The sequence below is a fragment of the Sinocyclocheilus rhinocerous genome, unplaced genomic scaffold (assembly GCF_001515625.1).
Source record: "Sinocyclocheilus rhinocerous isolate Xijiao unplaced genomic scaffold, SAMN03320098_v1.1 scaffold2832, whole genome shotgun sequence".
Lineage (NCBI taxonomy): Eukaryota > Metazoa > Chordata > Actinopteri > Cypriniformes > Cyprinidae > Sinocyclocheilus > Sinocyclocheilus rhinocerous.
In genome coordinates, this window is record NW_015659391.1 from 42527 (window position 1) to 57669 (window position 15143).

The 15143-nt window shown below is 38.0% G+C and overlaps 2 protein-coding genes across 2 annotated transcripts in view; both read right to left on the reverse strand.

Annotated features, from left to right (window-relative positions):
* LOC107723774 (uncharacterized) overlaps positions 1 to 4746 on the reverse strand; it is a 6975-nt gene extending 2229 nt beyond the window's left edge. Inside the window, exons 1-7 of the mRNA XM_016532486.1 lie at positions 4440 to 4746; positions 3919 to 4042; positions 3681 to 3835; positions 2740 to 2790; positions 2122 to 2433; positions 1425 to 1727; positions 987 to 1298 (exon numbers count right to left, since the gene is read on the reverse strand). Of these exons, the coding sequence (XP_016387972.1) occupies positions 987 to 1298; positions 1425 to 1727; positions 2122 to 2433; positions 2740 to 2790; positions 3681 to 3835; positions 3919 to 4042; positions 4440 to 4746 (1564 nt within the window). The remainder of the gene's footprint in view (positions 1 to 986; positions 1299 to 1424; positions 1728 to 2121; positions 2434 to 2739; positions 2791 to 3680; positions 3836 to 3918; positions 4043 to 4439) is intronic.
* LOC107723775 (uncharacterized) lies at positions 3983 to 13190 on the reverse strand. The gene is made up of 6 exons (XM_016532487.1): positions 12993 to 13190; positions 6821 to 7153; positions 6003 to 6322; positions 5058 to 5183; positions 4440 to 4757; positions 3983 to 4042 (listed from the first exon to the last, which is right to left on the reverse strand). The coding sequence occupies exons 1-4, from the start codon at positions 13075 to 13077 to the stop codon at positions 5148 to 5150; spliced, it is 774 nt and encodes a 257-aa protein (XP_016387973.1). The 5' UTR covers positions 13078 to 13190; the 3' UTR covers positions 3983 to 4042; positions 4440 to 4757; positions 5058 to 5147.
* Positions 13191 to 15143: the final 1953 nt, after the last annotated feature.

The following is a 15143-nucleotide window of genomic DNA, read 5'->3' on the forward strand; positions in this document are numbered from 1 at the left end:
TTTTGGTCTATATAGCTAATTTTGCCCTTCATGACAACTGTGAGGGGGGTGAATTTTTTTATAACTCATCCGTTTAAATTATATTAAGCCTTAAAGTTCTGCATAATTAAGGGCGTGGCCACTTGAGTGACAGGTGGATTGCCGCTGCTGTCACCACAGTCGAGCTATGTGGGCGTGGCTTCAGCAACCAGCTCCCGCCTCTTTGCCCATTTTCGATTATCCTGGAGTGACGCGCTGCCAAGATGGCGACGGCCGGCTCCGCCTACTTTAGGCTTCAAAAATGCTCTTCGGAAACCTACGGGTGACGTCACGGACACTACATCCATGTTTTTATACAGTCTATGATATTACCATTATATCAGTTAATGTAATTACGGTATTTAACTGTAAATTTAAGTTAAAACCGTAAAACCTAAAATGTTGCTACCGTATTTTTTAACAGTAAAATTCTGGCCACCACAGCCGACGCCTTTTTACTGTAAATTTTACGGATTTGTTTTTTTTTTACAGTGCATCATTATTACATTAAATGACACGAGATCCTCACCATCGACAATAAGCACAAATCTTTTGCATTTGCTCCTTCTGCGGCTGCTGATCTGTAGTTTATAGACATCTGAATGTGTGATGCTGATGGATGAGATGGTCAGAGATCCGGTCCGGTGATCCAGCTGCAGTCTGTCTCTGAATCTCACATCGTTACCACGATACAATGATGTCTTATTGGTGGCTCTGTTGATTTTAGCAATGCAAGTTTCATGATCTCCATGTGTCCACAGTATCTTACTGTCCTCCTCTAGTTCAGTCATTCCAGTGTTTAGAGTGACGGAGTCTAAGTTAAAACCGTAAAACCTAAACTGTTGCTACCGTATTTTTTAACAGTAAAATTCCGGCAACCACAGCTGACGTCTTTTTACCGTAAATTTTACTGAATTTTTTTTTTTTACAGTGCATCATTATTACATTAAATGACACAAGATCCTCACCATCGACAATAAGCACAAATCTTTTGCATTTGCTCCTTCTGCGGCTGCTGATCTGTAGTTTATAGACATCTGAATGTGTGATGCTGATGTTCCAGATGGTCAGAGATCCGGTCCGGTGATCCAGCTGCAGTCTGTCTCTGAATCTCACATCGTTACCACGATACAATGATGTCTTATTGGTGGCTCTGTTGATTTTAGCAATGCAAGTTTCATGATCTCCATGTGTCCACAGTATCTTACTGTCCTCCTCTAGTTCAGTCATTCCAGTGTTTAGAGTGACGGAGTCTCCCGCTGTCACTTTTACGGTGTCCACTTCATGTCACGGCATCACATGCAAGACAAAAACAGAGAAAATATGATCGTAAGAGCGTGCAGGCGAACATCTCACTGAATACTTGGTATCAACATCACAATTTCATTAAAACTCAAGCTACTCACACCATACTGTAACTCTAAACTTCTTATATGAGACTTTATTTCTGCTGCTGATTTGTAGCTGATAAACTCCGGAGTCTGTGCTTTTGGTGTTCGTGATACGGAGAGATCCGGTCTGATCATCCATCTGCAGTCTGTCTCCGAATCTCCCATCAGCATCGGCTGTCTGACTGATGTTTCTGTCTCTTTTAGCTATAACAGTGTCTTCAGATCCAAACGTCCAGAGAATCTGATCATCCCTCTGTAGTTCACTAACACCGGTGTCTAGAGCGACGTTTTCTCCCTCCGAGAATCGCAGCGAGTCCACTGCACCAACACCACAAAACATCAAGAAATATGAACATGGGAACAATGAGTGATCTGCTGAAAATCTGAGCACGGGGCCATAAAGAAATAGTGTAGGAGAACGGCTATTATGCACAGCGGGAAACTCTCTTTATTTGTGCAGTGTGCGCATGTCAAAGCTTGTGTTGAATTTTCTGGCTATGCATCTTTTCACTGTTATACAGCATGAATACATATTACAGGCCATAGGGAGCACTGGGACTATTTTGGTGAAAATGATCAAAAACACTGGTAAAAAAAGAAAGAAAAAGCTAACATACACTCAGAGACTGGCCCCTAATAACCTGCATCAGAAGCAACAAGTTGAGTAGCAGCACTGATTATATTGAGTTATTATACTGAGTGAGTTGCTCACCATAGAGAATAAGCTTGAATGTTTTGGATTTGGTCTCTCTTGCGCTGATAAGCTTCAGCTGATAGTCTCCTGACTGTGTGATTTTGACGTCTCTGATGGTCAGATCTCCAGTCTCACTGTCCAGCTGCAGTCGGTCTCTGAAACTCTCCTCATCCCGAAATGAAGTCTCATTGGTCCTTTCAGGAATCTGAGCGATGACTGAGCCGACTGAGCCTAAACTCCAGAGTATTTGCTCATATCTCTGTGGTTCATTTATACCAGTGTGTAGAGTGACAAGAGTGACAGCTGCCACTTCGTTTGTCTTCATTTCATCTGTTCCTAACACCCAGAGTGGGAAAAGGACATTTTTTTCAGAACTTGCATTTATATAACTGTCAGTAAACAGACACAGATTTAAGTTTGCTTGACTAATAAACCTCATGTGGTCTGCAACTCTAAATTTGGCCCAGAGTCGCATTTAAAGTGTATAAACTATCCAAAAAAAATCTAGAACAGAAGTGTGGAAATTACCTTAAATCATAAGCACATAAAGTATAAGTATTGCTAAGTTTATTTAAAATGTGAAAACTAATTTGAAGTGAGGCTGGAGGACTGAATAGAGTATCTGTTAATACTTACCCTTGAGTCGAGAATACTTTCGGCGAGAGTAACACACTCCAGCGATTCCAGCTGCAGCCACAATCATCAGCACACAAACACAGATCAGTGCTAAACCACCTGAAGACAGACCTGGTTCAGCAGCATCTGCCACACACACAGACAGCCATCAGTGCAAACGAGTCTGAGCTTACACGAAAACCGTGAATAAATCAAATAAAACCTCAACAAATCAGAGGGATTAAATCGGATTTAGAAATAGTTTGTTTCTGATCCGAAACCCTAAACTACACATTCTCAGATTTTAACAGAGTTGTTGTTGTTCACATCTAGCATCTCTTGGCTGGTTAATTTTGAGCACAATTTTTGTCTTCCGGGTTTAAAATCTACACAGCTGACTACAGTAATTCAATGATATGTGTTATCCTATGAGAAGATGCTGTCTCTTAACTATTGATGACAGCACTTGGTGCTTTCCAATGACAGACGAGTCAAGCTACTATCATGTGGTAGCTGAAAGAGCTGTTCATGGGTCGGACTTGGGCTTTTATAATGTATTAATCATTAGCATGACACCAATTCAAACATGATTAGTTATTATTATGGTGCTCTTACAGATTTCTTATTTAACCTGTAAACATCACCATCATATGTATGCAGTTTGATGTGAAGCAACCAAAAGCTGACACAATTACACTAGATTACACTGCTATAATGTGAGTGTTTATGGCAGTGATGAACGGATGTTAATTTACTACATATTTAACCAGCTGCAAGTCATTAAAATAATCAAGTTTAAACATCTGAAGCTTAAACAAGTTCGACATTCTTATGCAAATCCTGACAACAGTTTCAAGGTATTTCCAACAATATATCATGAATAAAAATATTATACATGTTAATTTTTTTTCACATGTTCTGTATTGTTAGCATTGATTTAAAAGCATAAAAATATGATCTACTCACGACAAACACATTGTATCTCTTGTAGAAGGTCTCTTTGCTGTTGGTGATCTGCAGCTGATAAACTCCTGTATCTGTGCTTCTGCTGTTGCTGATGGTCAGAGATCCAGACTGATCATCCAGCCGTACTCGGTCTCTCAGTCTCCCATCATCACTATATGAGATCTGACCGAGTGTTGTGTTGATTTCAGCTATAAACGTGTCTGGACTCAGCGGTCCGAACATCCACAGAATCACATCATGTTTCTGTATTTCATGAACACCAGTATGAAGAGTGATGGAGTCTCCCTCTTTCTTGTTAGTTCACTAACACCGGTGTCTAGAGCGACGTTTTCTCCCTCCGAGAATCGCAGCGAGTCCACTGCACCAACACCACAAAACAACAAGAAATATGAACATGGGAACAAATAAGAGTGATCTGCTGAAAATCTGAGCACGGGGCCATAAAGAAATAGTGTAGGAGAACGGCTATTATGCACAGCGGGAAACTCTCTTTATTTGTGCAGTGTGCGCATGTCAAAGCTTGTGTTGAATTTTCTGGCTATGCATCTTTTCACTGTTATACAGCATGAATACATATTACAGGCCATAGGGAGCACTGGGACTATTTTGGTGAAAATGATCAAAAACACTGGTAAAAAAAGAAAGAAAAAGCTAACATACACTCAGAGACTGGCCCCTAATAACCTGCATCAGAAGCAACAAGTTGATTAGCAGCACTGATTATATTGAGTTATTATACTGAGTGAGTTGCTCACCATAGAGAATAAGCTTGAATGTTTTGGATTTGGTCTCTCTTGCGCTGATAAGCTTCAGCTGATAGTCTCCTGACTGTGTGATTTTGACGTCTCTGATGGTCAGATCTCCAGTCTCACTGTCCAGCTGCAGTCGGTCTCTGAAACTCTCCTCATCCCGAAATGAAGTCTCATTGGTCCTTTCAGGAATCTGAGCGATGACTGAGCCTCGAGGTCCGAAACTCCAGAGTATTTGCTCATATCTCTGTGGTTCATTTATACCAGTGTGTAGAGTGACAGAATCTCCCTCTGCCACTTCGTTTGTCTTCATTTCATCTGTTCCTAACACCCAGAGTGGGAAAAGGACATTTTTTTCAGAACTTGCATTTATATAACTGTCAGTAAACAGACACAGATTTAAGTTTGCTTGACTAATAAACCTCATGTGGTCTGCAACTCTAAATTTGGCCCAGAGTCGCATTTAAAGTGTATAAACTATCCAAAAAAAATCTAGAACAGAAGTGTGGAAATTACCTTAAATCATAAGCACATAAAGTATAAGTATTGCTAAGTTTATTTAAAATGTGAAAACTAATTTGAAGTGAGGCTGGAGGACTGAATAGAGTATCTGTTAATACTTACCCTTGAGTCGAGAATACTTTCGGCGAGAGTAACACACTCCAGCGATTCCAGCTGCAGCCACAATCATCAGCACACAAACACAGATCAGTGCTAAACCACCTGAAGACAGACCTGGTTCAGCAGCATCTGCCACACACACAGACAGCCATCAGTGCAAACGAGTCTGAGCTTACACGAAAACCGTGAATAAATCAAATAAAACCTCAACAAATCAGAGGGATTAAATCGGATTTAGAAATAGTTTGTTTCTGATCCGAAACCCTAAACTACACATTCTCAGATTTTAACAGAGTTGTTGTTGTTCACATCTAGCATCTCTTGGCTGGTTAATTTTGAGCACAATTTTTGTCTTCCGGGTTTAAAATCTACACAGCTGACTACAGTAATTCAATGATATGTGTTATCCTATGAGAAGATGCTGTCTCTTAACTATTGATGACAGCACTTGGTGCTTTCCAATGACAGACGAGTCAAGCTACTATCATGTGGTAGCTGAAAGAGCTGTTCATGGGTCGGACTTGGGCTTTTATAATGTATTAATCATTAGCATGACACCAATTCAAACATGATTAGTTATTATTATGGTGCTCTTACAGATTTCTTATTTAACCTGTAAACATCACCATCATATGTATGCAGTTTGATGTGAAGCAACCAAAAGCTGACACAATTACACTAGATTACACTGCTATAATGTGAGTGTTTATGGCAGTGATGAACGGATGTTAATTTACTACATATTTAACCAGCTGCAAGTCATTAAAATAATCAAGTTTAAACATCTGAAGCTTAAACAAGTTCGACATTCTTATGCAAATCCTGACAACAGTTTCAAGGTATTTCCAACAATATATCATGAATAAAAATATTATACATGTTAATTTTTTTTCACATGTTTTGTATTGTTAGCATTGATTTAAAAGCATAAAAATATGATCTACTCACGACAAACACATTGTATCTCTTGTAGAAGGTCTCTTTGCTGTTGGTGATCTGCAGCTGATAAACTCCTGTATCTGTGCTTCTGCTGTTGCTGATGGTCAGAGATCCAGACTGATCATCCAGCCGTACTCGGTCTCTCAGTCTCCCATCATCACTATATGAGATCTGACCGAGTGTTGTGTTGATTTCAGCTATAAACGTGTCTGGACTCAGCGGTCCGAACATCCACAGAATCACATCATGTTTCTGTATTTCATGAACACCAGTATGAAGAGTGATGGAGTCTCCCTCTTTCTTGTTTGTTAAACCAGCAAAAAACACATCTGGAGGGGAAAAACATGTTTCTAGATTTCACTAGATTTCTAATCCTTTGCTCTGCTTAATAATAGCAAAAGTGTCATATTAAGTGATTAAGTGGTGCATTTTTGTAAGTAATCTTTAAGTAAGGGATAATCCACGGCTAGCTGTGCATTAAATAAGTTTAATGTGTGACATGGAGGCAAAGAACTGTCCGACGCGAAGCAGAGTGCATTTACATCTTTTAATGCACAGCTAGCAGTGGATTATCTCATTTATACCATGGTCTGTTATTGAGGTTTGCAGAGAGAGATGTAACTGCGCTTGTTCAGATTCTCTCTCTATTAGCAAAAAAGCTGTGAGATTAATTACTTCAAAGTAGCGATGTATAGAACAAGCTACCTGTGCAATAAACTGTTTTACTGCACACCTTCCAGCCAATCAGAATCAAGATTTCAGACAGACCATGGTTGTTTTTGCACTCAGACAACAGAGCTATAATGAAACAGATGCGAGGCGCTCACCGTGGACAGTCAGACTGAATGTCTTGTACGAGGTCTCGCTGCTGATGATCCTGAGCTGGTAGTCTCCAGAGAGTTTGGTCCTGATGTCGCTGATGCTCAGGGATCCCGTCTGATTGTCCAGCTGCAGTCTGTCTCCGAATCTCCCGTCATCAACATCATAAAATGAAATAATCTGGTTTTTGCCATTGAGTTTAGCGATAATAGATCTCTGAGCTCCATACATCCACATCACCAGATCAACGTTGTGTATTTCAGAAAGGTTAGTGTGTAAAGTAACAGAATCTCCCTCCAGAACGGACCGTTTCTTTGTTTCACCTGCATCACCAGACACACCTGCAAACAGGAGCAGTTCCTCAAAAGGCATCTTTACACAGAAACCAAATCTGAAGCAGCATAAAACCACGAAAATGTGCATTTACACAAACTGTTTAATGCTATTCTGATGGCGTAAATGCATTTACACAGGAATTAAAAAAAACAATGCTTTGAATGTAGTTTTAAAATTATGGTTTTAAGTGTTATACATTTATTTCATTTAAAAATAATGAAAGTATCGCCTATAAAACTCAAAAAATTAAATAAAATAACATTTCATACGCGTGCAAGACTATATCACACACTTTGATGTTTGTCATAATTCTGTGGTGGTTATTTTATATTTCTGAATAAAATTGTTCCAACTGGAACAAACACTACACAGAAATACTAAGTTATTACACCGGGTACATCACTAAAAAAAGAAGTCGAAAGTTATTTTAAAGGGCCAGAAAGTCACTTTGAAGCATGCACAACAAACGAACAATGATTAGCGTCAGCGTTTCAGGCAGGACAGGACCATTTAAATACATGCAACTGCACAAACTATGCAGGCTACAATTTCAGTTTGTCTATTGTGAAATAACTGAACCATATTGTGTTTTTTGTCCTCTGAAAAGCATTGTTGCATCAATGGTTTCTTATGATAGTTTGGGACTTGCAGCCCTGTTTGAATGCACTGAAAGCAGAGTGAATCTCTGGGATTGATCAGCATTCGAGTGAGTTCAGAGGAGCAGGAACATAGTTATATCCTACACAATTATTCGCTAACATCCAATTCAATGCATATTGTATGCATCAAACTATTGATAAATAAACAAAATATATAAAAAAACACCCGATGTTTTTATTTGAGTATCGACACTTTCACATTGCAAACGGCACTTTTTTCATCTTCAAACCAAACTTGGGTCTTAAGTAGGGTGTGACGGTGAGGACATTTTACCAGCGGCTGAACCATATTGTGTTTTTTGTCCTCTGAAAAGCATTGTTGCATCAATGGTTTCTTATGATAGTTTGGGACTTGCAGCCCTGTTTGAATGCACTGAAAGCAGAGTGAATCTCTGGGATTGATCAATTCTGTCTTGCAGCATTCGAGTGAGTTCAGAGGAGCAGGAAAATAGTTATATCCTACACAATTATTCGCTAACATCCAATTCAATGCATATTGTATGCATCAAACTATTGATAAATAAACAAAATATATAAAAAAACACCCGATGTTTTTATTTGAGTATCGACACTTTCACATTGCAAACGGTACTTTTTTCATCTTCAAACCAAACTTGGGTCTTAAGTAGGGTGTGACGGTGAGGACATTTTCCCAGCGGTTAATCGACGTGTGACAACAACACCAGTAATAACGCTATCACCCAGGGTGAGGTTTTCCCTCTTTTCCTTGCTTTCCTTCGCTTTTAAATAGCTTGTAAATGCCTGTGAGCATTTTACTTTCACTTTCAATTCAGCGTCAATTGCTTGAACGGACAACAACAAAACAGTACAACGACACACTCACTTATATTAAACATAGAACTTGACTTGTTTTAACAAACCAAAAAAAACATAAAATAAATAACTTACACAAAGTTTAAATAAATAAACGAAAATCAGCAAACACTGTGGAACCAAATAAATAAGAAATAACGTTAATTAGCAAAACGACACCTTGATGTAAAATAAAATAAATACATTACACAAAGTTTAAATACAGTAAAAATCAGCAAACACCAAATAAACTAAATAAATAAGAAACGAATGTTGGAGGGGGTCGGGGGGGGTTGTGCGGTTGGTGTACAAAAGGTACAAAATCATCTTAGATAAATGGCAAAAGTTAACAGGATTTTCAAAATCTCAAATATCTCCAAACAGGCGCTTTTGCATTTAGTTTCGAAACTAAATCTTCCACATGGTCTGGTCTGTCTCACCTCACTGTTGTGATGAATGCAATCTGAGATCGTTCAGCACACTGCACTGAGCGTTCAGTTTTTATTTGTAGTGTCTGTTCTCGAACTGAACTAAATGATTTTTATTACTATACAAAATCTAAAAGACGGTGGCGGGCCGTAACCGGTGCTGCGGCTTAACACCGGTAACACCGGGGGGTGAATAAAGGCCTCCTGATGCGTTTCAGTAAGAAAAATATCCATATTTAAAACTTTATAAACCGTTATCTCTAGCTAAATTAAGAAACATTATAAAAATGACAGTGAGACAGTTTTAAGCGCTTTAGAATTGCTGGATGTAAGAAAGTTCTCTACAGAAATCAGGAAAGCAGGGCTTAACACCTTGAAACTTACATTTATAAAAACAAATAAAATAATAATTGCTAGACAAATAAATAAGTTTATCAAAAAATATTGGTCCTTGTCTTCTGTAGCAACGTTGTGATGACCAAATAAAACATCTTTGTATAATAAAGAGAAACTCTGAAGAAAAAGCTTGTACAAAAAATACAGAAATCCTCCCAAAATAAAATAGTGTACATTCCCAAAAAAAGATGAGACACGGATTCATCTTCAGCCGCACAAAAGGAGCATAAAGAACTAATATCTGGAAACATTTCTTTTTTTAAAATAGAACTTACCAGGGTAAAAAAGATGAAGTAATTTAAACATCCTTTACCTTATTAGTTATTTCTAATAACTATCGTATAAGCCATCCCAGTGGGACACGATGTACGGGAGAGAAGTGATCTCAGCCTGAAACTGTCTAATTCTTTTGCTCCGACTGGAAGAAGTAGATAAGAAACTAATTTCCCCAATCATTGCATCGAGAGGATGAAAACAGTGATCTAGCGGAGTCCCTGAGAAGAGTTATGGCCCCACAGAGAATGGTGTCCATGTGACAGCTATATTATATTTATTCAGAAATTCTCAATAACAATATACCCAACCATCTGAGTTTATTAACTGAGAAACTAGAATATTATTATTATTGACCCAATCTGCGGAAAAACAAAGATTTATTGTTATAAAGAATATCACTGTTATTTCAAATAAAATAACAGAGGAGTAAAATTATGTTTATAAATGAGATGCCACGCCAAAAGTGCTTGTTTATGAAAATTTGATCATTTAAGGGGCAATTTAGTGATATTGTAATTACACAACAATAAGAAAGGGAGACCTCCCACCTTAGAGAAAACAGTATTAGGAAGAATATTCCACAATGAATCAGGATTTGTTAAGTATAACCAATTTATCTTAACAGTATTATTTAAGGAGGCAAAATCTACAAATAAAATTAAACCACCACATTCATATTTATAACAACAGACTTTCTGACATAATGTCTCCTATGCTTCCACAGAAAGTCAAATATTCTATCAATGTCTGCACAAACAGATTTAATCTACATATAAAGAGAGAGCAGGGTAAATCATTCTTGAAGCAATGAGAGTTCAGCCTCTTGGAGATAAATCTCTCTGTAACCATGAATTGAATTTCCTTTTAGCTTTGTCAAAATTTAATCTACATCTGACTTTATCATCCTGACATATAGATACACCAAGATAGGTCACCTGTGATTTAACTGGGATACTGTAAAGAGAAGGAGAAGAACACGTTTTAACCGATAACAATTCACACTTATCAAGATTTAACTTTAAACCGGAAGCTTTAGAAAAAAACCTAATGTGTTCTACAGCAATCAGTATTTCTGACTCATCTTTAAGAAACAAAGTAGTGTCATCAGCTAGCTGACTAATAAATATATGCTTATAGGCAACAGACGGTCTTTTGTGGCTGTTCAAACACTTTCGACCACAAACACAATCCGGTCGAGTGTGTTTCCACTTCCTCTGGAAGAGGTTGAGAGCGGACAAGCTCACAATGTTTTACACCCCATTCACACCTGTATTCAGTGATGTCTGCTTGTGACCCGATCGACCAAAACACATCTTAATACCGGCTGTGAACAGGGCCTGCCATTCATAGATACATGTGAAGGAGCTGTGCAATGCAGACACGTAGAAATGACAAACAAACATAAGCAAAATACAGAAAAAGGTAAAAGTGGTTGTTGAATAAGGTGCCCACTTACAGGCCCTAAAATATACACTTTCTGTTACACATGTTGGTATTACTATCATTATATGAGGACTTTCCTTTGACTTCTATTGTTTTTATGCAAACTACTCACTTGTAACATTCAAAAAAGTGGACACAGTAGGCTATAACAAATGCAAATTGATAGGAATATCGCAATGAACTAATTTCCTAGTGAGTTTACGGGTCACGACGAGGCGTTCCCCATAGCGACCCCTAGAGGACGCAGTTCGAAGTTCCCATGAAAGGGAACAGTATTAGGAAGAATATTCCAAAATGAATCAGGATGTGTTAAGTATAACCAATTTATCTTAACAGTATTATTTAAGGAGGCAAAATCTAAAAAAAAATGTAACCACCACATTCATATTTATTTATAACAACAGACTTTCTGGCATAATGTCTCATATGCTTCCACAGAAAGTCAAATATTCTATCAATGTCTGCACAAACAGGTTTATCTACACATAAAGAGAGAGCAGGGTAAATAATTCTTGAAGCAATGAGAGTTCAGCCTCTTGGAGATAAATCTCTCTGTAACCATGAATTTAATTTCCTTTTAGCTTGGTCAATTTAATCTACATCTGACTTTATCGTCCTGACCTGTGATTTAACTGGGATACTGTAAAGAGAAGGAGAAGACCACGTTTTAACAGATAACAATTCACACTTATCAAGATTTTACTTTAAACCGGAAGCTTTAGAAAAAAACGTAATGTGTTCTACAGCAATCAGTATTTCTGACTCATCTTTAAGAAACAAAGTAGTGTCATCAGCTAGCTGACTAATGAATATATGTTTATAGGCAACAGACGGTCTTTTGTGGCTGTTCAAACACTTTCGACCACATGAGCGTCTACACCACAAACACAATCCGGTCGAGTGTGTTTCCACTTCCTCTGGAAGAGGTTGAGAGCGGACAAGCTCACAATGTTTTACACCCCATTTACACCTGTATTCAGTGATGTCTGCTTGTGATCCGATCGACCAAAACACATCTTAATACCGGCTGTGAACAGGGCCTGCCATTCATAGATACATGTGGAGGAGCTGTGCAATGCAGACACGAAGAAATGACAAACAAACTTAAGCAAAATACAGAAAAAGGTAAAAGTGGTTGTTGAAAAACTTAAATAAGGTGACCACTTACAGGCCCTGAAATATACACTTTCTGTTACACATGTTGGTATTACTATCATTATATGAGGACTTTCCTTTGACTTCTATTGTTTTTATGCAAACTACTCACTTGTAACATTCAAAAAAGTGGACACAGTAGGCTATAACAAATGCAAATTGATAGGAATATCGCAATGAACTAATTTCCTAGTGAGTTTACGCTTGTGCAAATAAATAAATAAATAAATAAACACATCTGCAAGAGCTAGATAAAAATATGTTTTCTCTGAATACATACATTTCAAAAATGTTTTATATTAGACTTGTATTTTCCAGGAAAACAAGTAAATAAATAAATAGCAAGACCTACTTTATACATTAGTATATGCGTTACATGTCATTTAACCTTTAAACCAGACTGCGTTAAATCCACTCTCCACTAACGTCCAGTGTTCGCAAACTTCTTTAATTAATATATTTTCTGTAATTATACTTTAACCCCTGATAGGCATGAGTTTTTCAGTGGCAGAAACAGAAATCTCATGCTCTCTCTCTCTCTCACGATGTTCAGATGATTTCGTCTCGTGGTTTGCATGTCTCTGCTTTGCGCTTTAATGTGGATCCTGTCAGAGCGCATGCGCAACACCAGAAAGAGAAACCAAAGCCATTGAAGAGTTAAATGTCCCACTCACCGGGCAAAATCGCCAGGAAGACCGAGAGCAAAACAATGTCCCTCGCTTCGCTGTAGAGTCCCGTCAAATCTGCTTTAATAAACATGATCCTGCTCCGTCTCTCTCGAGCCTGCGCCGCACACACAACCACATAACAGAGAAGCTCTAGAAACACCTATGAACAAATACCTTTAATAACGACTGGGTTTCACTAACTGTGCATGCTTATTTCATAGACACACACACACATGTGCCGTTTTGGAGAAAAATAAAGTCAAAATACATTATAACACTGATAATTTCCTGCTTTTTCTACAGGTATTATTAAAATTGCTTCAGAGTTAACATGACTTTTAAAATAAATTCTTCTTCAGGATGACCATGACTCTCTTTTTTATTTTTAATAATTAAAGTTATTACAATAGAAATATTTCACAGCATTTCCTTAAGTACTTAATTGTATAAAGCGCTATATGAATAAAGCTGACTCGTCTAAAAGAGCCTGTCAACCAAAATATGCATCCAAAACAGACCTCTATATAAACTGAATCAATAATACATTGTAAATGCGTTCAGCATTCTGCAGCAAATATTTTTCGGGATTTTCTAGACTATTTTAAGTGGTAGAGTAAGCTGGATATATTAACATCCAGTGCACAGCATTCATGATACTAAGAGGAGCAGACGGAGCCTGAGGCCTCCCGAGCTCAACAGCGCCCCCCAGGTTTGCAAAGTAAACCTGTGGTGAACAAAGGAACTGCAGCACTAATCTAGCTGATAGCCCTGCTTATTTTCACCTTCACCTTGCGTGACCCTCGCTCCAGACAGTCCAGACCAAGACCATATCAATCCGCTTCAGCTATGTGTCTGCATCAGGTCAGTAACCAGCTGGCATGTCTGGTTTTTCTATGTGGAGTAGTGTATCAAATTAATAAAGTATAAATATTTTTAAAAGTGCTCACATGAAAAGCCTTTATGGTTCTGTTGTGTTTGTTTCACGTTTGTTCTGAGAATAGACATATGATCTCCTTTCCTCACCCGAATTGCTCCACAACTTGTAATATTCTAAATCAGCATTTGGAGGTGATACATGCTATATTAAAGCAATTATAATACAGCATTTTATGCGTGTACTTCGAGCCTCTCAATCAACATCAGCGCGGCACCTACAGGATAACGCAAACAAGGACATTAGATCTCTGCCAAAATGTTGTCTGCATGTGTTCAGAGATTAGAATATAAAGCTCACACAGTGTTTTCATATATTAGTGCTTCGACCCAGAATCTGCCCCAGCTATATTCACGATCAGGAGCCGCTGCTGCTACTCAGACTGCGATGGAGACAAAGGACACAACAGCAGGCGAAGCATCTCTAAACTCTCTCACTCATATTACATTTTGGTCTGCTCATCTGAGCACTGTACCAGTAGCACTGAAACATCTCAAATGACATACAGGTTTGTTTGTGTGTTTTTGACACGGAGGAAGTGACATCATCTGGGCTCTTTCTGCAGCATGATGGGAGGACAAGAAAATCATCTCAATACAATATACTTACAGGGTATCTGCAGGATTTTTAAACTCTAATTTAAGGCTTTTTAAGAGCTCCACAAATAAAAATAATACCGTATGAGCAGGGTAGGGCAATATTTACATACTAAAGCGGAAAATGACATAACTTACTCACATACATGTTTTCACTAAAACAAAAAGTTTTATAAAACTATAAATTTCAAATGTCCATTTTTTAAGAAAAGGGATGAGTCAAAAGTATCAGTTATTATATTGTTTAAAACATATAAATAGACTATATCTCATACTGTCTTCTGTCTTGATTAATTAAAAGCTGAATTGTTTAATCAATTATTTTAAACAGTGGTAATATGATGAAATGAGACAGAGAGATCAATCATGTATTTATTTTCACATACAGAAAGCAGAGGTTGAGCTCTGAGTTTGAGTGCATGTTAAAACACCAGGATGATCCTGATCCTCCTCTGGACACACAGCTGTTGATCTGCTCAGATTCAGACTGATTCAGTGATGATCATCAGATCTGACAGCAGCAGACTCACATTCATCAGAGCTTCTGTCTCAGCATCATCCGTCTGTTTAACCTCTGTTCAGTGATGCAGTAAAACTCAGTTCAAGCCTCTCCATGGGTTTGATTCA

Coding starts and splice junctions, on each gene's coding strand:
- LOC107723775 (XM_016532487.1), bottom strand. CDS start 13,077: ATGTTTATTAAAGCAGATTTGACGGGACTCTACAGCGAAGCGAGGGAC. Junction 7,154..12,992: donor CTTCCTGGCGATTTTGCCCG/GTGAGTGGGACA, acceptor TCCTGTTTGCAG/GTGTGTCTGGTGATGCAGGT. Junction 5,184..6,002: donor AGAGATACAATGTGTTTGTC/GTGAGTAGATCA, acceptor TGTGTGTGGCAG/ATGCTGCTGAACCAGGTCTG.